The sequence below is a fragment of the Jaculus jaculus genome, chromosome 8 (assembly GCF_020740685.1).
Source record: "Jaculus jaculus isolate mJacJac1 chromosome 8, mJacJac1.mat.Y.cur, whole genome shotgun sequence".
Taxonomy (NCBI): domain Eukaryota; kingdom Metazoa; phylum Chordata; class Mammalia; order Rodentia; family Dipodidae; genus Jaculus; species Jaculus jaculus.
Window position 1 is genome coordinate 61,254,727 of NC_059109.1, and position 27,919 is coordinate 61,282,645.

A 27,919-nucleotide genomic window follows, 5' to 3' on the forward strand; every position below is an offset into this window, starting at 1 on the left:
ATTTTCCAGTGTAAGATTTAGCTTAGATTGTTGGTAATTTCATAGTCAAATCAGTTTCAAAGGCAAAACTTTTGCTTCTGCAGTATAGGATGGTTTAGTGCTTCTGTTCCATTACATTACAGGAAATGTAAAGAAAGTCATGAAATTATATTCTTTATGAAGTCTTTATAAAGATGTGAGGTCTGTCTGTTTAAATACTTCCTGTTGCATAACCATCTTCTTCACTTACCTGCCATCACTGGGCATGAACTAGACTTTTCTTGTCAAATGATTCCTACCCATAAGTGCTAGAACCCCTGTTTTCTCCTTCCTGTGAATCCTTTCTTCATCTTTGGTCCTATATTTCCCACCATCTTTCACTTATAACTTCCTTCCCAGCATTTCCTTTCTGCCAACCTAAATATATACTTAGGTTTGCATGTCCTAAAAATAAAAACAAATGATATGGCAAAGACAAGATCTTAATACCTCTGTATTATCCATTTATGTGAGTGTATTTCCTTTTCTTAACTACTATGTAGCTGATCCCTTCTCTTAACCATCAGCTTTCTCCCTTGCTTGTTACAGTTTTGTCCAGAATTCTGTTGATCTCCTGAAATAACTGTGTTCCAGCCTGGAATCTCATCTCATTTGTCTCTTCCTCAATTCACTTCTAGAATTTGACGTCCCCACTCCTCATTCTTGATTCCTTTTCAAATCTTTCTACTACAGTCTGTCTTGTCATTACTACTATGTTAACCTTCTTAAATTAGTGCTGAACACACTCCTCAGAGGCAAAATCAATTAATTGTCTGTGAAGTTGGAATCAGTTTCTTATCAACCTGAATTCAAATATTTCTACACCATTCTTGTTACAGTCTGATTATGATCTATGCAGTTCATATAACTGTGCTTGGAGTTGGGGCCTGATAGGAAGCATATAGGTTATGAGGCCTTGCCTTCATAAATAAGTTGATATTAGCATTGCAGAAAATTATTTTAGGTTTGTTATGAAAGCACATTTAGGTCCTTGCTGGTACACCCTTGCCCTTCCACATGCTGCCATGAGATGAGACAGCAGGAAGGTTTTCACCGGATGTCATGCTATATTCTTGAATTTCTCAGCCTCCAGAACTACTAATCAGTAAATTTCTGTTTCTAAAAAAAAAATATTTAGCTTCAGATACTCAGTTATGCCAGTGAAAAACCAGTAGACATAACACACTAACTTTCTTGAGTAATATCTTTGATGTATAACTTTAAAACAGAGTGAATTTTTCCTTCGTACGTCTTCATTGATTTTGCTCTCTTACCTAATGCTACTACTACTTCTTGGAAATCCATTTCCTTAATCTCTGTCATCTCCACCCTTTGGTAAAAACTACTTGAAATGTTTTCTTCTGCCTTGTGGATTATTCTGTTCCTATAAACATGATTTGATTTCTTCTTCTATTTTCACTTCCTCTAATTTGTTCTTTTATATCTTATACATGGACATCTTTCTGCTTTTCACTTTAGTGGTTTTGTTATTATTCTTATTCATATTCTCACAGTATGTAAGTTCTTTAAACCATAGTAAAAGTCCTCAAGTAAGGGAAGAGCCAGAAAGCAGTTGCACATATTCCATTGTTTTTATCTTTTCTATTTGGAAAAAAAAAAAAAGTGGCATCATACTCCAGTACCAGAGGATCTAGATGGGAAGGAGTCAAGCAAGCTAACATGTCTAAAATCACAAGTAGTAAAATTCCATGCCATTTAGGGAGGAATCATCAAGGGGAGGGAGCAGGAACTGGTCCCCAAGAGGTGCTTTAGTGTTCAGTACAGGGCATACCAGCAGTAAACACAAGCCTCTCTTCCATTCTGCCCTGCAGTCTATGATTGCTTCTCATGGGCTAAATCCAGCAGAAGTCAAATTGTAACTGAACTTGTTAATTGGATCCATAGAGATAAGTTTCCTGGGGCTTTGGTTTGGAGTAGAGCATGAGTCTGAATAATGGACAAATGGAAAATTTACAGCTCAATAATGGATGTTACAGATAATCTATCCTAGGAATACTGGGTTTAGATGGAGTCAATGACTGAGCCAGGAAAGCTTTGCATTGGTGTTTTAAGGCCAGAATCAATTAGCAAATGTAAGTCAGCAGACAGAATGACTGCGGCCAGTTCTTGGAACTTCTTTTAGGTATTTTATGAAATGTTACAGGCATTATGTAGCATCTTCTAAAAGGCAGTCATTCCTTATTATGATGAGATACAACAGATATTTCCATTTGGGGTAGAGTGAACTCATCCACTTGCTTATTGGACAAAGATTCAGGGAATAAATCACCACAGCAGGGTTGTCACTGCCGGCAGTGTCAGCCTAGAGTCAGCCAGAGGTAATAGAAGACATGAGACTCCGCAGGAAGCAGAGTGCTTTGACATTGAGAGCAACCAGACAAGGTCATTTCATGGACCAAATTAAGATGCACAATCTATGTGTGGTTCCTGAAAGAGCTGCTGCCTTTGAGTCATAGCAGAATGAGGAAATGCTGCTTGAAATAGTCCTGTGCATTCAACATGAAGCATTGGTGCTGGGGTGTTTGCCTTCCACCCTCCACATTTGCTTTATTTTTACTTTTTTTGTAGTTCTTTCTTCTCTGGTTTCTCAGATAGGAAGTATGTGGGATGACTCAGCACCACTCACTGCTGTGCTAATGGATTGTCACAGCTACAGTTGTCCTGCCTCAAAACCATCCACTACCTTGGTACCTGAGACACTTGAGCCTATATAGATGCCTTTTTTCAAAGAAGGATGATTTTCATAGTTTCTTGGTTATCTAGTTGATATTACTGAAACACTGTTTTGAGTTATAAAATGGAAATATGGAGATGAAATTTCTCATACCATAAAGGGCAGGAAATATGGAAGAAAGTACATGTGGCACATTTGTCAATAGATGCTGGCAGGGATGTCAGGAAGGGTAGGTCCATGGCTGAATCCTGGGCAGTCTTTTCTTGGGTGGAGAGAGAGGAATTTAGAAAGGATCTGGGAAAGTTATTCTCCAGAGTCTGCTCTATGAATATTCACTAGTGATGATCGGAGATGTATACAATTATCTGGTTGGCAATTCAAGCTATGGGCTGGAGAGATAGCTTAGTAGTTAAAGCATTTGCTTGCAAAGCCAAAGGACTCCCCAGGACCCATGTAAGTTAGATGCACAAGGTGGCACTTGCATCTGGAGTTTGTTTTCAGTGGCTGGAGGCCCTGGTGTACCAATTCTATCTGTCTCTGCCTCTCTCTCTCTCTCTCTCTCTCAAATTAATTAATTAATTAAAAAATTCAAGCTATGGAAAGGAGTAGGGATGTGAGGATATGAAAAATGTCTGTTTGTTCATCTTTGTAGAAACATACCTTGCTCCATTTAGACTTTGGATAGCAATATTCTAGCAAAGCTAATTGTAAAACTCTTGACAGAACCAGAATACATGAGACAGTGAATACATGCAACAGTCTTTTCCCCCATAAGTTTCCTTTAAGACATTTGTATAAGCCATATTGGGTAAAGCCAAGATTGTTTTTCTATTACAATCTCTACTCTCTTAGGCATTCAGAAAAACTTGTCATTTTATGAGACTCTACCTTACTATTAAAGCAATTTACTTCCTAATCTCTGGTTTACAATGAAGATAGTGTTTTTGCTTGAATTTGTTGTTAAGTGGTAAAGCCGAGAGTCAGAAGTACTGAGTGCTTCCCCTGCTTTCTTATATCTCACTGGAATCTCAGAAGTTAAGAACATAGTCATAAAGAAGCCCATGTGCACCTAAATTTCAAGCGATCAATGCCTGGTAGAAGATTTTGTTTTGGAAGTATGGAACAACTCTGAGACTTTTTTTTAATTTCAGAATTCCAAAAATGAGGTATTTTTCCTTTTTTAAAAGTGTTGCTATATAACTGCCTCCAATGTTAATATGTACTAGCCAGAATTACTATTTATATCTTCTGTACCTTATAGTTTTAGCCCTAATTGGGGTGGGGGATATTTGTTATCTGTTGATATAACACTATAGCTATAGCTTTTACTATTTTTTATTTTCTCTTTTTAAATTTTTTTTTTATTGACAGCTTCTGTACATATAGACAATATATCATGATCGAAATCCCCTCCCACCATCCTTTATTTAATCCCTTTTGATTCTCTCTTTTAGTTATTCTCTTATTTCCAACTAGTCTCCCTTATATGTTGTTTAATTTATTGTATTTGGTTTTTTTCTCTCTTCTATTTTGATGTCATCAATTTTTCCCTCCTGTTATATAGGTCTTTGTGTAGGTATTGTCAGCCACTGTAAGGTCATGAATGCCATGGCCACTTTGTGTCTGTATGATAGACTCTTTTTGCACTATTGCACTACAAAACAAAGAGTTGCAAATATAATTATAGAGGGAAAATGCACCAAGTTTCTAGGAACAGAAAACATAAGAAGCTGAATATAAGAATTTAAGGACATAGCTAGGCATGTTACTCCTATTACTGTCAAGGAAGGATAAAAACAGGTTGCTTAAATTTTGAAAACAGTAGTTTCATACTTACAGGACACTGACTACCAAGATGAAGTTTTTGTCCTTAGTTGGCTACAGACTGAAAGATTGTAGAGCCTGGGTTTAGAGACACAACAAAAAGTATAATAAGCAGGGTATGGTCATATATTCATGTAGTCCCAGTACTTGAGAGGCGGGATAGTGAGTTTAATGCCAGTCAGGGTTGTGCAGCAAGACTATAGCATAATAAGACATAGGCACCACAAGTATGGTAAGAGTACTCTAGGTCAGTGTTTCTGGGTGATGAGAATAAGGCAATAGTGTGAACTCTTTGTCTAGTGTTGTGATTTACTAAACCTTCAATTGTTACTAACATGCAGAGTAGTAACCATGATATTTTCTCCATTTATATGACCAGGACTCACAAAGGCCAGAACGAGAAGGCTTCTAGGGCAGGAGAGATGGCTTAGAAGTTAAGGTACTTGCCTGCAAAGACAAAGGACCCAGGTTCGATTCCCCAGGACCCATGTAAACCAGATGCACAAGTTGGCACACGTATCTGGAGTTCATTTGTAGCCATGCAGATGAACTGGAAGCCCTGGCATGTCCATTCTCTCTCCCCACTTCTCTCTCTCTCTCTCTCTCTCTCTCTCAAATAAATAACAAATAAGGCAAGTTTTTTTTTTTAATGCTTCTAACCCCATAACACGTCTGTTATCATCAAAAAGCACAGAACCTTTACATGAACCCTCTACACTTGAATTTAAGTCAAAATCTTCATTGGTTACCACTTTACAGGTACAGGCAGTTTTTACTTGAATGTTTGGTGCCCTTTTTCTAACTTTTGTTTAAATAGTTGCATTAGAGGACTTCATCTAATCAGATATGCCAACAGTATCTAATGAATGAAGCTTCAAGATGTGAGGCATTGCTGAAGAAATTGTGTAACATTGTTAGAAAAACAAAACAAAGTCTACTCAAATCACCTTAAAAAACAATTCTTCAATAGAGGAAGAAGACAAAGAGGATGAGGAGAAAATTCACTTATGAAGTAAAGAGCCAAGACAAACCTTGCACTGAAACTTGTTTCTTCTTGATAATATCCCCTCAGACAACAATCTCCTTAATTGTCTGTATTTCATTTCTTTATCTGTAAAACAGCAATCTGCTGATTAAATGAGAGAACAAATTGAAAGGGTATGTGTTCATGTATTTTTATGTAAGAATTCTAGTTTAAAAATTCCTTTATAAAAGGGAAGAGGCAGGCCTGGAGAGATGGCTTAGTGGTTGCTTGCCTGTGAAGCCTAAGGACCCCAGTTTGAGGCTTAATACCCCAGGACCCACATCAGCCAGATGCACAAAGGGGCACACGCGTCTGGAGTTTGTCTGCAGTGGCTCGAGGCCCTGGCACGCCCATTCTCTCTTTCTCGCTCTGCCTCTGTGTCTCTCTGTAGCTCTCAAATGAATAAATAAAAATAACAAAATTTTTTTTCAAAAGGTAAGAGGCATGAGAACAGGCAAATATTCTTATTTGAAAGTTTGCCATGGGCTGTGAGCTGCTAATTTGACCAGATTCTGAAAATGTTGCAGTCTACTTCTCTCCCTATATTGACACACTTCTTGAATCCAGGGAAGTGGAGATGAAAGGAACTAGTGAAGAATGATACGTAAGGACAGGGAAGGAACTTTATCTTTCCACAACTTAGATGAGTATTTCTGGTGCTTCCCTTCAGTACTTCTGAGAATCATAAGTAGAATCCCCCCCACCCTTGCTTTTTTTTTTTTTTTTTTTTTTTAGAGCCAGAGAGAGAACAAGTGAGCCAGAGAGAGAGAGAGAGAAAATTGGCACACCAGGGTGTCAGCCACTAAAATTGAACTCCAGATGCTTCCTCCACCTAGTGGACATGTACAACCTTACACTTGCCTCACCTTTGTGCATCTGGCTTACATGGGATCTGGAGAGCCAAACATGGTCCCTTAAGCTTCACAGGCCAGCTCCTTAAATGCTAAGCCATCTCTCCAGCCCAGACCTCTTTTTCTAAAAAAACAATATTTTGTTTATTTGGGCTGGAGAGATGGCTTAGTGGTTAAGGTGTTTGCCCACAAAGCCAAAGAATCTCAGTTTGATTCCCCAGACCCACGTAAGCCAGATGCACAAAGTGGCACATGCATCTACAGTTCATTTGCAGTGGCAGGAAGCCCTGGAGTGCCCATTCTCTCTCTTCCTCTCTTTCTATCTCTTTCTCTCTGCCTCTTTCTCTTTCATCTTTCAATAAATAAATATTTTTAATTATTTATTTATTTGTTTGAGGGGGGAGAGAGAAGGGGTGTGCCAGGGCCTCCTGGTACTACAAATGAACTGCAGATGAATGTACCACCTTGTGCATCTGGTTTACATGGGTCCTGGAGAATCAAACCTTGATCCTTTGGCTTTGCAGGCAAGTACCCTAATCACTAAGCAGTTTCTCTAGGCCTAGCCCAGAACTCTTGATGCTGAGTGCCCACCATTCTGCATTAGATATTGACCACTCTATTACTCTCTGATAACTGGTTGATGTTAATCACCTCTCAAGTGAGGTTTTGAATATATCCAGAGAGTTTGTACCAATAATTCTAGGGTGCCTCTATAAAGGTGCAGATTTAGGATGTGACAGCATTGAGCACTATGAGAGAATTTGATGATGTGACTAGTAGAATAAGAGCAGTCCTATTCATACCACTGTGAAAAGGCACAGGCTGAGTGGGTGTCCTATCTCTTTTCTGTGCCTTCACACCATATTAATTCTGCAATTAAATGAGATAATAAAATGGCAGTACATGTGAATACATACTCAACCTGTAAGAATTCCATGTGTTAGGACCAGGCTTTAAAAACAAGCAGTCCTATTCCCATCTGAAATTATATAATCTCTGATGCTTCTGTATTATCAGATGTCTGTGCCCTGTTTCCTCTTCCACTTCACCACTTGGCTTTATCTATATTCATTGTAAAAAAATCCATTAAAAAGTCTTTCCTCTTTTCACTGTTATATAATTTTTTTCTTATTTAAAACTAATTAGAGAAAAACACTTGATGAAAGTAATCCACTCATTATACCAGTGGTTCATTGATGGTAATTTTGTCACTGTTCCTAAGAGGTGACACTTGAAATGAAGATAACGTGAACATTGAGCATATATCTATGTAAGAAATGAAGTATTACAGTACAGAATTCTCAGGTACATGTTTGTAAATGACGATGGTAGCTTTGGAGACATTTCTGAAACCCCTCACATCACACAAGGAAGCTGCTAACTACATGACATCCCAGTTACTTCTGTGGCAAAGTGATTACAAATCTATGAGAGCCAAAGTAGTTTTCTCTGCCTTGGGCTTCAAATAGGCAACAAGCAGAAAAAGAAATAGTAGGAGCAAAAGCAGAGTATGGTGGTGGCACATGCTTATTCCAACACTTTGAAGCCAAAGGCAGGAGATCACAGTTTACATAGCAAGTTCCAGGTCTGCAGAGACTCTGTCTTAAAAATACCTGACTTGATTCAGCACTAAGTTACTTCAATTTTAAACTTTCAAAAACTTCACTTTTGGGCTGGAGAGATGGCTTAGTGATTGAGTGCTTGCCTGTGGAGCCTAAGGAGCCCAATTTGAAGCTCAATTCCCCAGTACCCATGTAAGCCAGATACACAAAGTGGCACATGCATCTGGAACTCATTTGCAGTGGCTGGGGGCCTTGATGTGCCCATACTCTATCTGTGTGCTGCTTTCAAATAAATAAATAAAATAATGGACAGAGACTGAAGGAATTCCCATTGAGATCTGGAACAAGATGTGTATCCACTCTCACCACTATTATTCAATAAAGTACTAGAAGTCCTAGCTCAAGCAATAAGACAGGAGAAAGAAATAAAGGGGATACAATTTGGAAAGGAAGAAGTTAAGTTAGCTCTATTTACTGATGACATGATTCTATACATAAGAGACCTGAAAGCTTCCATCCCAAAAATCTTAAAGGTGATTAACTCCTTTAGCAAATATCAGAATACAAAATCAATGCATAAAAATCAGTAGCTTTTCTATATGGAAATGATGAAGATACAGAGAAAGAAATAAGTGACATTGTCTCATTTTCAATAGCAACAAAAAAAACTCAAAATTAAAATCTTCATTTTTAGTATTTTATTTTTATTTATTTATTGAAAGAGAGAGGGAGAGAAGGAGGGAGGAAGGTAAAGAAAAGGTGTGCCAAGGCCTTTAGCTGCAAACAAACTCCAGATGCAAGCACCACCATATACATCTGGCTTATGTGGGTTCTGAGGAATCAAACCAGAGTCCTTAGGCTTCACAGGCAAACACCTTAACCACTAAGCAATTTCTTCAGCCCCTAAAAGAACTTCATTTAAAAAATTTATTAATTTAGTTGAGAGAGCAAACAAGAGAGACAGACACAGAACAAGCGAAACTTAGTGCATCTAGCTTTGCATGGGCACTGGAGAATCAAACCCAGGCTGTCAGGCTTTGAAACCAAGCACCTTTAACCACTAAGCCATCTCTCTAGCCCAATTTCACTTTTTTTTTTTTTAAGAAAGTTATAAAGATAGCAGTGGGCACGGCAGTAACAGAACTGCCTACCTCAAACTTCACCTTTGATTTTAAATATTTCCTTTACACTGTGACTTGAGCCAAAATAATCCTCACATTTTTAAAGTATACTGTTTGGAATGTTAAAAAAAATGCTTGGCTTATCTTTGCAAATAATGTTCCAAACATAAGTCTGTATTTTCTAAGGGTCTCAGAGTCTCCCTTCCCTAGAATTCCTGGGAGAGGTATCAAACAGTAAAACTGGCTTAAAGGAATTGAGAGATTCCACGGGCTGTGAGGAAAGGAGACTCTTGTCCTAGGGCTAAAATGAGAGCACTCCCATCTCTCAGCTGCTCCTTGAGGTTGCTGAGAGCCTCTGAGGCTGCAGTCAGGCTGCTGGCCAGAGAGGACTGTTCGGTTGTGGTTAAACTGATTGATTTTGGCCTATGATTTGTGCACTCTGTTAGACAAGCTGCTTTCTTTCTGTGTCCTTCTAACAGGCAGCCCCATTGCTGGAGAGGACTGTCAGCTGCTTTCTCTGCGTAGCTGCCATCACATGCCTCCCCACTGGAGCCCAGGAAGCCTGACCACAGACCAGCATCTCCAAGGCATGAATAATTAGGTAGGCATAATGGAAGGCTCTCACTGCACCCTCCAGTTGCATAAGCCCATCACTGAGCTCTGCTACATCAGCTTCTATCTTCCAAAAGGGGAAGTCAGAGGATTTTCATACAAGGACACTGTAACTCTAGACAGATCCAATAAAGCTTTTCATAGCTGCTACCAAGTCAGGGAGGGGCCAGACATCACCAGCCTCAGCCAGCAGCCCAGTGAACATCCAGGCGACATATTTTTCAAGCAGACTCCCACAAAAGACATCCTGACTGAGCTATACAAACTCACAGCAGAGAGGGAGAGACTCCTGGCCAATCTGCTGAGCTCAGGCCACATCCTGGGCATTTCAATGGGGAACCAAGAAGGGAAGCTGCCGGAGCTGTCTGTGAGCCTGGCCCCTGAGGACAGCTACTTCCAGAATGCTGGTGACTGGTGTGGGGATCTCCCCATGGGCTCTCTCAATAAGAGAAGCACCCAAGGGAACAAAAAGCTCCGGAGGTCTGGCGGAAGGAGAGAGAGCCCTGAGGCACCCTTGCAGAAGAAAACCAAGAGGAAAGGGCGTGGCCACCAGGAGCGAGCTCCTCAGATGGGGAAGGACCAGATCAGTTGCAACAATTCCCTTCCTTCTGCAGCAAGGCCTAATCTTGGGCTCCTGGAAGAAAGAAGAAACTTGGTTCCACAGGGTGCACTAAGCTTTTCCGTGCCTAGGAGAGAGAGCTGCCCTGCAGACATCCTTAGGATACCAGATGCAAACCTGGGTTTTGGAAACTCCAGGAGGGACTCAGAGGACATTGAACTTGCAGGAGGAACCTGCGACATCAGCTCCACTGGGGCAGAAGGTGCTGGGGCTCAGGGTCAGCCCAGGAGTCTTCACAAGCTGGAGCCTCAGCAGGAGGCCCCCAAGAAGCCCCCAGGAACAGAGAGAGGCGGGGCTCGTAAGTCAAAGTCCTTGGAGAGGACTTGCAGGAAGAAACCTGTTTCCAAAGTGGTGGCCAAGGTCCAGGAACTGTCTGTTCAAGTACAAACAGTAGCTGAGATTCATCCTGAAGATGAGGAAAGGATTGTCTTTTGTGCAGAGGCCCAAGATAAATTTATCCCTAAAGTGGACTTACTCACAGTCCCAGAAGTGGACTCTGAGGATCAGGGTTCCAGGTGGCGGGGGGAGGGACAGCAAGAGGACAGATCATTATGGTCCTCTGGTAGAGAAAGAGCCTCCGTTTCTGATCCACCAGTCAGCACTGCGGGGGCTGTCAACAAGGTCCTTCTGAAGGTACTAAACAGCGAGAAGTTAGATGAAGCCACTGAGGGGAAAAGATTGGGCTTCCCTCTGAGCATAAGGGTCAATCACACCCTTTCAGAAGCCAAAAGCCAAAAGAAGTCTGGGTTTCCCCAAGGTGGCTCCAAATCCTTGTCTGTGGATCTGCCCCATATTGTAGGTCCTGACTCTCCACGGCTCAGAGGTGATGAGAAGATGCCATCTCTCCCAGCATCTGCAGCTCTCAGCATGGTGTTTAATAATTCATCTCCTCGCTCGAGCACACTCAGCCAGCTGTCACCTGTTTCCTTGTCACTATCTCCAAGGTGTCCCAGCCCTCAGCAACACCATAGGATCCTCCGGCTCCCTACACTGCCTGGTGAATGGGAAGCTGTTCTTCATGAGTCTCTGGACAGAAATAAAGCGGTCTCCTCTCAGGGCCACTCTGCTGACATCTTGGAGCCAGTATCTTCTGCAAAGGTCACGGAGACCAAAGGAGCCAGCCCCACCTCCCTCCCTTGGTTGGTGCCCGGGGAGCCTTTGGAAAAGAGCTTGAGGCCAGGGAAGACCACAGCTCAGCCTCAACACCAGTCACCTCCAGGTTAGTGACTGTTTAAGGGGTTTAGATCCACACTTGAGCAATTTGGGAATTATTATTCTCTTTATGTTATTCAGAGCCTGGCTAATTGACAATGGACTGGTAGCAAGAAATTAGATTTGTACTGGGGGCATGAGGATAATAAAGATGATGTTGACTTAGGGGCTAAGATGTGTAATTGTTTACAGAAGCAATGATTTATAAATGCTTTGCAGTTTGTTTACTTATAGATTCATGACACATTCTAAAGTTGTCCCCATGGTTGCTTAACACAATAACTCAAAAAGAAACAGGCAGAGAGGAGTAGCAACTTGCCCCTGCCTTTGATGTTAATGCTGAGCAATTGGCCCATTGACCTGAATTTTGCTGTGGATGCTGCAGAAGTCATTCTCAGGAATCTCTAAGCAGAAGCACAAAAGCACATTGTTTTCCTTCATGTGTCTGTAGAGGTCTTAACTTTCAGTTTTTATAATCACATTTCTAAGTGCCATTATTTTATGATGAAAATACTTCTTATCAGAAGGAAACAATTAATTCCAGTTTGATAACCCTTGAGTGACTGGTGTGGTAGTGCATGCCTGTCACCCTAGCACTTGGGAGGCTGAGGCAGGGAGACCTGGGTTCAAGACCAGCCTGAGCTGTACAATAGTTTAAGGCTAGCTGTAGTTCATTGTGAGATTCTGTGAAAACAAAACAAAAATAAAATAAGAAACTTGGTTCAGATTTTCTTTTGCTTACTGTTTAATTCCATAAATAAGGATGAAGTATTTATTCTAAAAGTATACTTTCTTTATGTGTTACTACTGTACCTACAGTAACATTACTTATTATGTAGAAGGCACAAGAGCTACTATAACTTGCATGCTTAATGTGACTTACAATTTTACATGAAAATAATTTTGAGAGTTCAGTAAGGTGTATAAATCCTGTATTCATTACAATTTCCAAGCCAGTGAAGCCAGATGCTCAGGGTTTTGTATGCTACTGTGTAGGTAATGTGGTCATTTGCAATGGTCAATGTCTTTGGCTAGAGAATAATTTGCAATGTGATATATAGCCTCTGAGGTTAGAAAAATTTTATTTAAAGAATATTCATGTGAAAACTTTGAGACAAAAATATCCACCTAGGAAAGAAGAGTTACAAAAGTTATTTGACATTTTATCAATTTTCCTGAATCACTGATTCAGGGAGGTGGTTCTTTAAAAATGTGATAAATAGTTGTCATATTGTATTTTCAATATATTTACCCTACTTTAATAAGACTTACTACTTTCTGCCTCAATAGGAACATCATAGAATTGTAAAATTTCTATCATGTGTTAAAAAAGCTCAAGTGCCATTCGTATTTCTTCCTTTGGGAATGCTCTATTTAGCTCCATAGCCCATTTTTGATGGGCTTGTTTGATTCCTTATTAGTTAACTTTTTGAGTTCTTTGTATATCCTAGATATTAATCCTCTATCAGATATATAGCTGGCAAAGATTTTTTCCCATTCTGTAGGTTGCCTCTTTGCTTTTTTCACTGTGTCCTTTGCAGTGCAAACTCTTTGTAATTTCATGAGGTCCCAATGATTAATCTGTGGTTTTATTGCCTGAGCAATTGGGGTTGTATTCATAAAGTCTTTGCCAAGACCAATATGTTGAAGGGTTTCCCCTACTTTTTCCTCTAGCAGTTTCAGAGTTTCAGGTCTGATGTTAAGGTCTTTAATCCATTTGGACTTAATTCTTGTGCATGGCAAGAGAGAAGAATCTATTTTCATCCTTCTGCAGATATATATCCAGTTTTCAAAACACCATTTGCTGAAGAGGCTGTCTCTTCTCCAATGAGTATTTTTGGCATTTTTATCGAATATCAGGTGGCTATAGCTACTTGGGCTTACATCTGGGTCCTCTATTCTGTTCCACTGATCTACATGTCTGTTTTTGTGCCAGTACCATGCTGTTTTTGTTACTATGGCTCTGTAGTATAGGTTAAAATCAGGTATGGTGATACCACCAGCTTCATTTATGTTGCTCAGTATTATTTTAGATATTTGAGGTTTTTTGTGATTCCAAATGAATTTTTGGATTGTTTTTTCTATTTCCATGAAGAAAGCCTTTGGAATTTTGATAGGGATTGCATTAAATGTGTAGATTGCTTTAGGTAAGATTGCCATTTTCACAATATTGATTCTTCCAATCCAGGAACAAGGGATGTTTCTCCACTTTATAGTGTCTTCTGCAATTTCTCGCATGAGTGTTTTAAAGTTCTCATTGTAGAGATTCTTTACTCCCTTGGTTAGGTTTATTCCAAGGTACTTTATTTTTTTTTTTTTTGATGCAATTGTGAATGGGAGTGATTCTGTGATTTCATCCTCTGTGTGTTTGTTGTTAGCATATGTGAAGGCTACTGATTTCTGTGTATTTATTTTGTATCCTGCTACATTGCTGTAGGTTTTGATCAGCTCTAACAGTTTGCTAGTAGAGTCTTTAGGGTCCTTTATGTATAGAATCATAAGCATCTAAAAAATGTTCTACATCACTAGTCATGAGGGAAATGCAGATTAAAACTACATTGAGATTCCATCTCACTCCTGTCAGATTGGCCACCATCATGAAAACAAATGATCATAAATGTTGGCGGGGATGTGGAAAAAAAGGAACCCTTCTACACTGCTGGTGGGAATGCAATCTGGTCCAGCCATTGTGGAAAACAGTGTGGAGGTTCCTAAAATAGCTAAAGATTGATCTACCATATAACCCAGCTATAGCACTCCTAGGCATACATCCAAAGGACTCATCTCATTTCCTTAGAAGTACATGCTCAACCATGTTTATTGCTGCTCAATTTATAATAGCTGGGAAATGGAACCAGCCTAGATGTCCCTCAACAGATGAGTGGATAATGAAGATGTGGCACATTTATACAATGGAGTTCTACTCAGCAGTAAAGAAAAATGAAGTTATGAAATTTGCAGAAAAATGGATGGACCTGGAAAGTATTATACTAAGTGAGGTAACCCAGGCCCAGAAAGCCAAGCACCACATGTTCTCTCTCATATGTGGATCCTAGCTACAGATGATTGGGCTTCTGCGTGAGAATGAAAATACTTAGTAGCAGAGGCCAGTAAGTTAAAAAGGAGACATAAAGGGTAGACAAAGGAAGTGAGGAGGATACTTAATAGGTTGATATTGTATATATGTAATTACAATGATTGTAAAGGGGAGGTAATATGATGGAGAATGGAATTTCAAATGGGAAAGTGTGGGGGTGGGGAGGGAGGGAATTACCATGGGATATATTTTATAATCATGGAAAATGTTAATAAAAATTTAAAAAAAAAGAAGAAAGGGCCCCACTGATAATAATAATAAATAAAAGTTACAGACGCAAAAAAAAAAAAAAAAAAAAAAAAGCTCAAGTGATAAAAATACTATCTTCCTGTGAATGCTGGCCAGGTGGAAATACTTGGTAGAGAGCTCAGCAGAGTTAAGTGAGTAATTTCTGCAGGCATAATATTAGTGCCTTAACATAATCATTTTTTTAGAATTTCACCAAATTCTAAGATGGTGTATACTAGAAACTTATTGATACAGTAACTCACTTAGCATACTGATGTTTTGTAAATTTTTTTGACCCTTATTTAGGATTATCTTATTTTATTTCTTTTTTCTATATAAAATAGTATGAAAGTCTGGATTAAGTGCAGTTGTATGCAAACACACAGGAAGACATTCTGTTTCTGTCAGTGGCTGCATACTTACTCACGGATAAGTGGACTGGATGGTCACACTTTCCCACGCACTTGTACATTACCATTCCTTTACTTTGAAGTATCTTCTCCTCCTAGCTGTCTTCTCACACTTCACTTTTCCTCCCACTCAGTTCCAGAGGGCAGGCAGGGTAACTTATTTACCATTACTCTACAGTGACCCTGTATCTGAATCCAACTCCCAACTTTCTCCCATGTTAGCTATTAACCAGATTGAGTTTATGGTCTGTAGACATTTATTTCCTGTGGAAATAACATCTAGATTTTTCAATGGAGTGAAGGGGGTAAGATTATTGAAAGCCCTCATTAATTGCTCCACTCAGAGATTAAATCTACCAAAAGTAATCAGATTTACTTCTAGACAGAAGGCTAGTGTTACAGGCAAGTCATTGATTCCCAGTAAAGCATGAAATGCACTGCTCCCCACAAGACAAGTGGTTAAAGCTGGCATCATTGCCATCTATGCAGGAGATAGTATAAAGGTATGACAAAGGTCCATTTCCTATTGGTTTATAACCTTACAAGTCTTCATCCCATGAGCTACACACAGGAATGTCTCACATGTTGGCAATATGATCAGAGAATGTAGTAACAACAAACTGTCTCCACACTTGGCTTTTTGTGGTTCTCCCCATTACCAGCTTGAGAGTGATGTTTCAGGATTTAACTTTTGAGGATGGAGGTGGCTGAATCTTCCCAGGACCTCGTGACATGTATTTCCTTAAACCTTGAAGGGGTTTAGTTGTGTTAACTGCATAGCAGTGTCCTTGGGGCTTGGGGCTAGGATTCCTTTCAGGATTTCCACTTTCATTTATTTTTGACAAAAAGAGAAAACAACCTTTTAATGGAACAAGAATCACATGGACCTTGGCTCATCATCCTGAGGAAATGCCCAGTCTTATGATTATTGTTCTGTGAAGGCAGTGAGGGAGTGATGGAGGAATGTGCCCTGAGCATGGGTCTTCTTGCTGTCAATAATCATCTGACTAGTTCCTGTGCCCACGGAGATAAAATTGATGCCATCTGACTTCTGGCTAAGAGACACTCATACATCTAGTGCTTTTGCCAAAATGTCGATTTCCCTCTGGGCATACTGGGGATAGATGTAAGTGCTTTTCATATTAATATTGAGATTTGATGTAATTTGAATAAAATCTAAAGAAGCTCACAACATTAAGGGTTACACGTGCCCATTTAGATTACTTTAGGAAATATGGAGTATGGAGAAATGTGTTTATAATTGCAAAGAGAGAAAAGACTCAAAACTCACATTATACCAGGTTCAGTACAGTATATAAAAAGAATATATGAACTGACATCAAATACCAAGTGGTCATACTTAGAGTGTAGGCTTTGTTACAGAGCAATGGTTATCTTTATACTAAATTATTACTGTATTATTTCATTTCTTTTTATAGTTTCTATCTCTAAATTTAATTAAATTTACATTCTCTTTTATTGTTAAAAGTCCATACATAGAGGAAGTGAGTTAGAACTTGCAATGTAGTTTTTAGTTCATGCACTCAAAAAAATCTATTTAAGAAATTTTTTATTTATTTGTAAGCAGAGAGAGATCGGGAGAAGAGAGAGAGAATGAAAATGGGCACACTAGGGCCTCCAGCCACTGCAAACAAACTCCAATTGCATGCGCTACTGCATCTGGCTTAACATGGATGCTGGTGAATCAAACCCAGGTTGTTACACTTTGCAAGCAAGCACCTTTAAACGCTAAGCCATCTCTCCAGTCTCCTCCCTAAAAAATCTAAATTCTAAAAAACAAAAGTTCATATTTAACAGTGATTGATTTTACATAGTGTCTACTTACATTTTCTGAAGAACAGAAAGAGGTTCCAGGTCAGCCTGAACTAGAGAGATTCTTCTTCAAAGACAAAATGAGAAATATGAAATAATTTACCAGTAAACAATTTGTATTTTGAGGTCAGTTTCCATGCAATTAACAATGATTGTTTCTTTCATTAGGTTTTATTCAAGTTTTGTTTTTCAAGGAATATGTTTCAGGAGCTAAAAGTATTTGTGGCTCTGATCTGTTGTATAAAGATCTTAAAATAGTTTTGTGCCTGTGTATTTTTCCCCAGATTATATTTGTATTGTGTTGTGAGGTAACACCTTCTAATAGATTGTGTGTCATTTTTGTTTTTCCTATCCTTAGATTCTGAGCACAGATTTAAAACAAGGTGGCAGTCTGTGATCTGAAGCTTACACAATGATTTAAAATAATTCTAAAGATGGATAGAAATAGCAAAGTTAGCAGCATTATTAAAATTGTACAAGATTATGCTGAAACAAAAACAACTTAACATGAACATTAAATTTTGAAGCAAGCCTTGTTTATGTTTTGTTTACACAAGCATTCTGCTTCATCATTGTTCTAAGACATTTAAAAACTCACATTTTGGAATCTGTAATTGCATTTCAATCATTTGAAACTAAGTAGTGAATATTTAATGTGTATATCTTGTTTCATTCCTTATTAATTTATGTGGGAGAGGGTGCTTTTGGAAAATAACAGAAACAGTAGCTATCACTCTGGACCCATCCTTTCTCTTGCAAAGTGATATCAAGTAATGGCTTTTATGTTCATTTGTTTGACTTATTTCTTCTATTTTATGTTTCTGTTACATGCTGAGGTTTTCTTTTCTGAGAAAGAATCTGGTCCAGGCTTAACTATATTAGGATTATAGTCCTGAACCACCACACCCACCTAGACCATTCTTAGATGGAAACCATATTCTATGGCATCTGGGCTATGGAGTCAGTCTGTGCCATCAGACTAGAGTTGTTCTACCTAGCCTGGAAGCTCAGCCTCCTTTCATAGTGAGTTGTGGAGTTTCTCCATTTTTGCATACAAGTTTTAGTTTCATAGTTATGAGTCTTTCCAGTGTTTTGAACCTTATGCTTTCTGTAGGTACCAATGACTTGTGGGAAAGAACTAGAAATTAGGTCAGAATTAGAATTCAGTCATGTAGATGAAGCAGGTGGATCTGTGGGGTCCTTGGAGGATGTTGAGTAATAGGAGTAATCAATGAGCAACTGTGGAAAACCATTATGAAAGTACAAATTTGAGCCATAATTTCTGTGTACAGACACTCCCTGATCCTAACAGAAGTACCCCTGCATTTTGGGTAAAAGGGACTTTAGTACAAGGGAAGGAAGATCATTAAAAGCAAACAGTTTGCAGTGTAGAAGTTAAAGAAAATCTTTCTTAGGGCTGGAGAGATGGTTCAGCAGTTAAAGGAGCTTGTTTGCCTAACTTGTCAGTCTGGGGTTTGATTCCTCAGTACCTACATAAAGCCAGATATATAAAGTGGCACACACATCTGGGGTTCACTTACAGTGGTAAGAGGCCCTGGCACACCCATACTCTCTGTCTCTCTCCTCTCTCTCTTTCTCTCTCTCTCTCAAATAAATAGTAAAGTATTTTGTAAAAGAAAAGAAACCAAACCTCTCCTGTTAGTCTGGAAGAGGCTGTTAGCCACCCACGGGGAGTAGCATAAGCAGCAGAGCAGAAGGCCCACAAGAGGAACCAGTTGGGGCCTCTGGACAGCATCACTGGGGGAGGACTTTCAAGCTAGCAAGCGAGTGAGGCTTCACACATTGCAATTCACATTTCTAAAACTTGTAACAATCTTATTCCATATAAAGTGGCAAGTTGGATCATCCATGTTTCAGATTTTTTTTCCTAAAATATGTTGATACTTTTTGTTTGTTTTAAACTTAAAGTTTTACATTTGATTATTGTGTTTGGAAAAAGAGGTCCCAAGACATCCTGTGAAAAACTAACACTATTGGCTTCCAGGCTATCCCGGAGGACTTGTGGAGAGCAAATGAGCAAATGGTAATTGCAGCTTGAGCCTTAGCTTCATCCTGCCTAGGATTCAGGGCTGCCTGGGCATGTCTGGATAATTAGATGGTAGAGCCTGACATCAGTCTTTTGCTTGAATTCTCATAGGATCATCCCAGGACAGAGTTCATTGAACAAAGGCAAGCATTTGAGGGATTTTGAGGGATGTTTGAGGGTACCAGCTTCAGTGGGGAAGGACAACAATGAAATTAGTCTGACACATGTCTCCTATTCTTCCACTCACTGAGCTTGAAACCATAGTCAATATTTAAAGGGTATACTACTAAAATTTCTTCATAACATTGAAGACAAGCTCTTTGGGGTGTTTTGAATCAGATGTCCCATATAAACTCATGTGTTTTTAATTCTGCTTCCAGGGGTAATGTCCAGCCTCTGCACTTTCATCTTTCCCTTGCCATAATGAACATCTGTAAGCAAAATAAACCCTTTCCTTCCATCATCTACTTTTGGTCAGGCAATTTATCCCACCAATGTGGATGTAAATATAACAGAAAATTGCTAAGAGTGTGGGGTCATTGCTGCTGGAAACTTGTTCATGTGGCTTTTGGATCTGATTTGTGGAAGGAATGTGGAAGAATTTGACACCTTGAACTAAGAGACACCTTGTAGGGCTGTAAGTAGAGCTTGTTGGGCCATTCTGGTGAGAGTTAACAGACCTGAAAGCCAAAAGCTGTGTACTGTGGTGCTTGCCTTATAAAGGAAAAAAGATGTTGGGCTAGAAGCAATTTGTATGAGAGACTAGTTGTGCTCCTTCCATGTCCTGAGAACTTAACCAAAGGTAAATTTAAAAGTAATGGCAGAACATATAGCAGAATGATATGGCACAGAAGAAATGAAAGTTTTGGCCAGTAGATAGCAGCCCAGTTCGGCTGCAGTTCTTTGAGAGACTACCACCATTGAGATTGGGCCAGCTCTTCTGCATTACGACAGTAGGAAGAATGCTGAAGGAGTTTTCCTACTCATCAAAGTCAGCCTTATTCCCCCCCCCCCCCGGATAAACAAATTTGTATCCCACCAAGTAATGTGGAAATACAAGAAATAGTCACAGGATTTGCAGTGTAATTTGGTGGGCTGGTGGAAAGAGATGGCCAATGGGTTATGTTAGGCAGAGTTAATGAAGTCCCCACATGGAGGCTCTGGAAGGGCATGCCATGGAATGGTGGGTAGCAGTGGAGACCCCAAGATTTTGGAGATAGCTGCTGAAGAGAGCTGCTGGCTTGGTATGGAGATTTCCCTGGCCTTTGAACAGCCCAGCTGGAGGGGCAGAATTGGAACATCAGAGACATCATTGCTAGTTATAGATGTTGGACTTGGAGCTATAGGATTTGATGCTTGCCCTATTTGTTTTGGATCTTGCATTGGTTCAATCTTTTCTTGCCATGACATCTTTTACGTTTGAATGTTTCCTCTGTGCCATTATGTGTATGTGACTTGTGTTTAAATTTTAAAGGCTTATAGCTTTTAGTTTCAGGCAATACCTTGGATATTGGACTTTTAAATAGTCTGAATGCATTTTTACATCTTGAAATAGCTATGAGTCTATGGGAGCTAGAGTCAGAATGTGGTAGTTTGAATCATGTGTTCCCCATAAACTCATGTGTTCTGTCTGAATACATGATCCTCAGGTGGTGACTAAGGTGGTGGGAGGTGGACGCTTGCTGGAGCATATGTGATGCGGGGGGGTGGGTTTTGGGTGTCAGAGCCAATTCCCTCTCGCCAGAACTTGGCTTATCTTCTTGCTTCTCTTTTCCACCTGCTGTTGCAGAAGTGATGCTCAGCCTGTGCATATACCATGCTTTCCCATGCCACTGTGAAACTTCTCTGGAGACTATAAGCCAAAATGAAACCTTTCATGGCTGCTTTTGATTATTTTATCCTAATGAAATGAAGGTAGCTATAACAAGTGTTCATTAAAAAATGTACAAACCATGGCCACAGACTGCCTATCTAGTGTGCTTTTAAAGCAGTGTGGCAGGGTATAATACAATAGAATAGACTAAGTTTTATCTTTCCCTAATGAGGAATGGGAGAGGTAGGCAGCCATGCCTTGAACATGCATCTGTCACCTTTGACTAGAGCAGACAATGTGCTAATTTTGGCAGCCTCAAGGCATTTTTTTATTAGTTTTGTACTCAGTGAATATAGTCAAGTTGGTACCATTGTTAGCCTCCTCTCTCTCTTACCCCTGCCCCTAGCCCCTCCTTGTTGAGGTATATGGGTCATGCAATGTGGAGTTAGCCTTCAGTTTTGGGTAGGAGGAAATATCTCTGGGTATCATGACCCAATGTGTGGCTCTGACATTCTTTCTGCCCCCTCTTCTGCAAAATTTCCCTGAGCCATTCTGGGCTCATTTTTGGTCTGCTTCAGTGATGAGGTCTTGGGAGCCTCTGTCTCTGGATAGCTGATTTGGTAGGAGTTGATTGTTCTCTGTGTTGATCTCCTTCACCCATGTACAGGTACTAGGTTCACAAAAAAAAACAGTACCCTTGCTTGTTTCGCCAATTATTCTTAGTTTCAGCTGGGGCCCATTTGAGGCATTTATCTGGTGCTAACTTTACTCTCCATTGGAGAATCTGCTTCTCTTTTTCAGATAGACACAGATTCGAGGCATCTTAAGTAGGCAGAGCAAAAGAGGACAGTGGTAAAGAAGCATAGGCTTATATCCATGGGCATTTGTGATTTTTAGAATGATTCAAAAGAAAATGATGCACCTATGAGGGGAATAAAAAGATTAATGTAGCTGGCAATATATGGATTTTGTTATTATTGCCTTGACAGTGTAAGGAATAAATAATATTAAATTCATAGTGTCCTTTTGTGGATCAATACAATAATACCAGTGAAACTATTTCATAAAGCACTAGAAAGTCTTAGCTTTAGTATAACTATAGATTGTTGTTTGTTGATAATGTTAGAGGAGAGGATATGAATACCCTACCTTTTTTGTTTTCCATGATGGAATGTTGCTGTACATAATAGCATCATCCAGTTGTTCCGTGTGCCCTTGATAAAAGCTGCTCATATTTTTTTGGGTTTATTTTTGAGAGGGGGGGTCTCACTTGACAATCTAGGCTGGCCTTAAACTCGTGACAATCCTCTTGCGTTGGCTTCCTGGGTTCTGGAAGTATGGGCATGACCCACCATGCCTAGCTTTTGTTTTTTAAGGCACTTAGGTGGTGGTATTGTTTCTTGCTTTGTAGTGGATGATATTAGATTTTCCAACAAATCTGTAAAAATTTAAGGGAAAGGAATTATAAGTGATACCCCTCATGCATTTATTTCCAAAGAGTCTGGTTCAAAGTGGTTTTCTCAATGGCCTTTTAATTTAATTCTGGTTTGAAATGTTTAGATCAATGATGGATAGATGGCTTTGTGGTTAAGGCACTTATCTACAAAGACTAGCAACCTGAGTTCGATTCCCTAGTTCCTATGTAAAGCTGGATACACAAAGTGGTATATGCATCTGGAGTTCGTTTTCAGTGGCTAGAGGCCCTGATGTGCCCATTCTCTCAGTTTCTCTTTTCTCTATCTGTTTGCAAATAAATAAAACAAAATTTAATATTTAGACCAGACCACAAAGGAATTGAAATTGAATGTCTTGATTACTGATGTTGCCTCTACATAAAATCATATAGTAATGCATGAAATAGCAAAAGACAACAAAGCGAAGGTTCCCTTTCTTCCACCAATGATTTTGGAACCATTTTCTCTCTGCAAAGGGTTCTCTGTTTCTGCAGCCTGTAGCAATCTTGGTCCTCATGATTTCCATGGCTGTTTTTTTTTTTTTTTTTTTTTTGTCAAGGTGATAGGAAGTAGGCTTCTGTTGTTTGTAGCACATACTTTACTTTAAATATTCCCATTATTATACATGAATTCCATTCATTTTTAAATGTGCGAGTCAGTTGCCTATTTTGGTTAGATATTCTGAAGTCCCTTGAAAATAGGTTAATTTGTAGTGATGTTGAGAAAAAGGGCCTATTGGGCTGGAGGAGATGCTCAGTGGTTAAATGTGCTTCTTGCACAAGCAGGAGGGAACCTGAGACTGCCTGAGTTAAAATTTGCAGATCACACATGAAACAGCTGGGTATAGCCATGTGTGCCTATGACCCCAGTCCTGCAGGGGAGCAGAAACCTGTTAATCTTCAGAGACAAGCAATATCTAGAATTAGTTAAAAGAGGATCTAGCTCAAACCAAGACCATGTGGGAGAGCGATGGCACAGTTCACCCCATGTTCCACCCTAACCTTCACTAACTACTTATAGGCTACCACAAGAGCATGTACATATGTGTACAACACACACACACAAACATACACACACACACAAGAAAAAAGTGCTCATTGAGTTTAATTAAAAGCAACCTCTGATTTATATTGACTATCACTGCATATGTGCTGGCCTACCATAACCAGTGTGATTATGTTATATTGCTTAGAAAAAGTGAAGGTTTGAAGATATAATTAAGTAACTTTAATTTCTAACTTGTAGTCACTGAGCCAGGGACTCGAGTGACACATGGACTTTAGAAGTCATCAGACAGAATGGATGGGCATTCCTTTAGCTAACATACTACTGGGGAGTAAAGTGAGTCTGCGTCTACACTGTTCTTTCATCCCATCATCAATGAAGCTTGCTTTGCTGGTGGTAAGACTCCTCAGAATTGAAACAGATGTGTCTGTATAAAAAGAAGTCTCCCCAAAATCAGCATCTCTATGTCATGTATGTGTAGAATCAGCTTGAGGCTTGTACACTTTGCAAGTACTCAATAAGTGCTCCATTGCATGAATGAATAAATGAAGAAGTGGGTAAATGAATGATGAATTTGTCTGCAGACTGGTAAGAATCATATTCTGTGATTCTTGTTGAAATTATATGCTATCCCATCATGTTTTACTAGATAATGCTTATTTTCCTTTTAACTAATTTTTAAACAGTTCATACTTACATGGGTTTATGAATTTGAGGGGCTGCAGAAAATGAGAATTAATTTAAATGAAATGCATACACAAAGTCATGAACAAAGGCATTTTTAAAATTTTAACAAAATGATTAACTTGACCAGAACAGACATTTTAAACTTTAAAATAAGACTTTATTATGAAATCCAGTCACATAATGGTATCCAAATGATCAAAGTTGAAAGAGACGTGAGAGATAGCTTACCATTTGTTGTCTTACACTAACCACAGATCAGTTGTGTGCATTATGCATGATCAAAGGCCAGCACCTTTTCACTTTTCATTGCATAAAATAGGTTTTATGACTGAACATATCAGTGAATTAAAGGCCATGCAGGCACCTGTAAGGTCTTCTGGGCTGTGATTCAGGAGTATCATGGAAGTCCCACTTGCTGGGTGCCATATGCCCACCAGTAGTTCATCTTCTGTGTGGAAGCTGTTTACTGGAAAACTTGTGAATATGCAAAATAATAACAGAGGTCACATGACTGGTTTCTAAAAGCTATCCACAAAGCTCATTCTAAATCATGCTATTTTCCTGACATACTCCTGTTACTGCTTAGCAGAATTACAGAATTTGTAAGAGTGGAAACAGAAGTTAAGATAGAATATAAATGAGTGCATAGGGATAATAGCCTGATAATTTGGAGTCCCTGAACCAGTGAGGAAGTGTGAGAGTACAAAGGACCTTAGTTATGTTCACAGGATTCCTTTACCTTTCCCATGTTGCATAACCAAATCACATAGGTTATAGTAGACCCGTGTATTTACAGCTTCTGTCCTCACAGAGGGAGACACAATGATTGTTTTTTGGACCTGTACAGGTGACAGGAATTTTTTAAATATTTTATTTATTTATGAATTTATTTATTTGAGAGATATATAAAGAGAGATAGAAAGAAGTTGATAGGGAGAGAGAGAATGGGTGCTCCAGATCCTCTAGCCACTGCAAATGAACTCCAGGTGCATGTGCCACCTTGTACATCTGGCTTACATGGGTACTGGGGAATCAAATCTGGGTCCTTAGGATTCACAGGCAAATGCCTTAACCACTAAGCCATCTCTCCAGACCAGGAAATTTTAAACTTTTGAATCTGTCCTGTTATAGTTGGTATTATAGTTACCTTCACATTTCTGGGACAAAATCTAACCAAAAGTAGCTGATAGGAGGAAAGGGTTCATTGTGGCTTACAGTCTCAAGGGGAAGCTTCAGGGAAAAGTTGATGGAGCAGAGGCTGGACATCACGTCTTGTCATAGCAGCTGGCAAAAAGCAGCTAGAATGAGCTGAGTTCTGACAAGGTGGAGGCTAGATTGTAATTCACACCTCTTCCAGCAAGGTTCTACCTCCCAAGTTGCCACTACCAGGGGACAAGTTATTCACACAATAGTTTATTGAAGATATGTGATTAAAACTACTACATTCCACCCTTGGTCCCCATTAACTCCCAATCATCCATTTTGTAAAATGTAGTTTTTTAATCAATTCCAATGTTGTTCAGAAGTCCAAAGTATTACTGAGACTTCCTCTTTAACTGTGAGCCTATAAAATCAAGACACAAGTAAAATTCTTTCAGCACATAATGGCACAGAGGAAACATCCCACTGCAAAAGGAGGCATTGCAAGGACCAATATAAAGCAAACATTACCAGGGTCAACATTTTTTTTAAGTTATTTAAAACTCCTAAATGTTGGGGCTGGAGAAATGGCTTAGCAGTTAACCCACTAGCCTGTGAAGGAACCAGGTTTGATTCCCCAGTATCCACATAAGTTAGATGCATAAGGTAGCACATGTGTCCAGAGTTCGTTTACAGTGGCTAGAGGCCCTGATATGCCCATTCTCTCTCCCTCTCACACACAAATAAATATTTTTTAAAAATACTTAAATGTCACCTCTATTATAAAGCCTTCTGATTTCTTTTACTGTAGAATGGATACCTTTTCCTGTGTATTCTCATGGAAATTTATGTATCATGTTTATCAAATAACATCATAATTATTTGTGTATCTGTCTAGAATTTAGACTCTGTGGAGGCAGAGTATGGTTTTATTTACTCCTGTTTCTCTAGCACACATAGTACACTGTCTGACACTGCTTATGGCATATGTTACATAAATGCTTGGTTAATAATGTTGAACAAAGGTCTCCATTTATCATGCATAGGAGATCTACTGATGACAAAGGAGATATGATGACAGGAAACTCTGACCTATAGGCATGTCAGCATGGTGGAGAGCAGTGTGGTCAGTGGACAGCAGCATTATTAGCTACAAGTCGAAAATGATTGAATTGATCTTTCTTGGGCCAAATCTCCCTAGACCTCCTGAATCAGAACATGAGGAGCTTGTGTCTCACTGTTTTAGTGAAGACCATGCTAAAAAGAAATTACAGTAACATACACTGATGTTAAATGATTTGAAAGTGTTCTAAACCCAAATATTTTATTGGGGAAATGCTAAACATGACCTACCTTGGAAAAATAATTGAATTCTCACTTTGCTATTTGTGTAATTATTTTGAATAACTGCTATAGGCCTTAGTTAGGGACCTATACACTTGTAAATATAAATGTTTCTTATTTTGTAGCTTCGAGCTAACCAATTTTTATACATTGCTGTTATTGAACATTTTCCTATCACTTGTTGCTAAGAACCCAAGTTTTAAACATTAGTCTTAATATTAACAATTCTTTGCCTCAATGTCTTCAACTAGCTATGGATGCCTGTCAGGTGCCAGCTGTTGCCAAGCTATCCCAGACACTGCTCCAGAAGTTGTGTCTGCATACACATAGTTTTATAGTATGTAGCTTTCATCACTAGTTTTATTTATCAGCAAATAATGCTTGAGTTACTGGATTTTACCTGCTAAAGATTAAAGGGCTCTTATCCATCTGCAGCATTACAGTGGAGAACAGGGATGCTACTCTGTTACTATCATTCCAATTCCTTGGAAACATACGTCTTAAAATGATGGCACTATATGGCTGATCTCACAAACACCCCGAGTCAGGAATGTGTGTCTTCCAAGCTCATCACTGCAGAACTTGGCCAACCTGAGTCTCCGTGCTTTTGTATAGCATCACTTTTTTATGCCTATAGGGCAGGTTGTCCTTTCAAAAGCATGAGGTCTGCCTTCTGAAGACTCACCTGCCTTTTGATAGCATTGTCCTATGTTTGCTAAGCAGACCATACTTCACACAACTGTTCCATTGATCTGGGCTAAAGAAGTTCCTGTCTTGACAGCTTTTAGAGAACAGAGCTCACCACTATAAAGATCTGTCTTGAAATAAGAAAATCCACATTAAAACTCTGCTTCTGGGGCTAGGGAGATGGCTTAGCAGCTAAGGCACTTGCCTGTGAAGCCAAAGGACCCAGGTTCGATTCTCCAGTCCCACAAAAGCCATATGCAGAAGGTGGCACATGCATCTGGAGTTGGTTTACTGCAGCTGGAGGCCCTGGAATGCCCATTCTGTCTCTATCTGCCCCCCAACCAAATAAAATTAAATTAAATTAAAAGTTTTTTATAAACTTTGTTTCTGTTAGTTCTAGTTATGTATCATTGGGCAATATATGACTTCTGCAACTGTAGTGTTTAACAAAGGGGTAATTGTATCACTAGTGTTGTAAGAGTTAAATGAAACAGTGCATGGAATTATTATGATTTCAGAAGACAGTATCAAAGTGCAAAATTCCATTTCAGTTATTTTTAGTGATTTCCGAAGTCTCTCTGTTACAGAGATTTAAAAGTGAGTGGACATTCTCTACAGACTCCATCTTTGGAAGCC

General features: G+C 39.3%; 1 protein-coding gene across 3 annotated transcripts in view; it reads left to right on the forward strand.

Moving 5' to 3' along the window:
* Fmn1 (formin 1) overlaps positions 1 to 27,919 on the forward strand; it is a 434,422-nt gene that overhangs the window by 19,398 nt on the left and 387,105 nt on the right. For all 3 annotated transcript variants that reach the window (XM_045156457.1, XM_045156456.1, XM_004669715.2), the window contains one exon: positions 9,575 to 11,545. In XM_045156457.1, coding sequence (XP_045012392.1) covers positions 9,706 to 11,545 — 1,840 coding nt within the window. In that variant the 5' untranslated portion in view covers positions 9,575 to 9,705. The remainder of the gene's footprint in view (positions 1 to 9,574; positions 11,546 to 27,919) is intronic.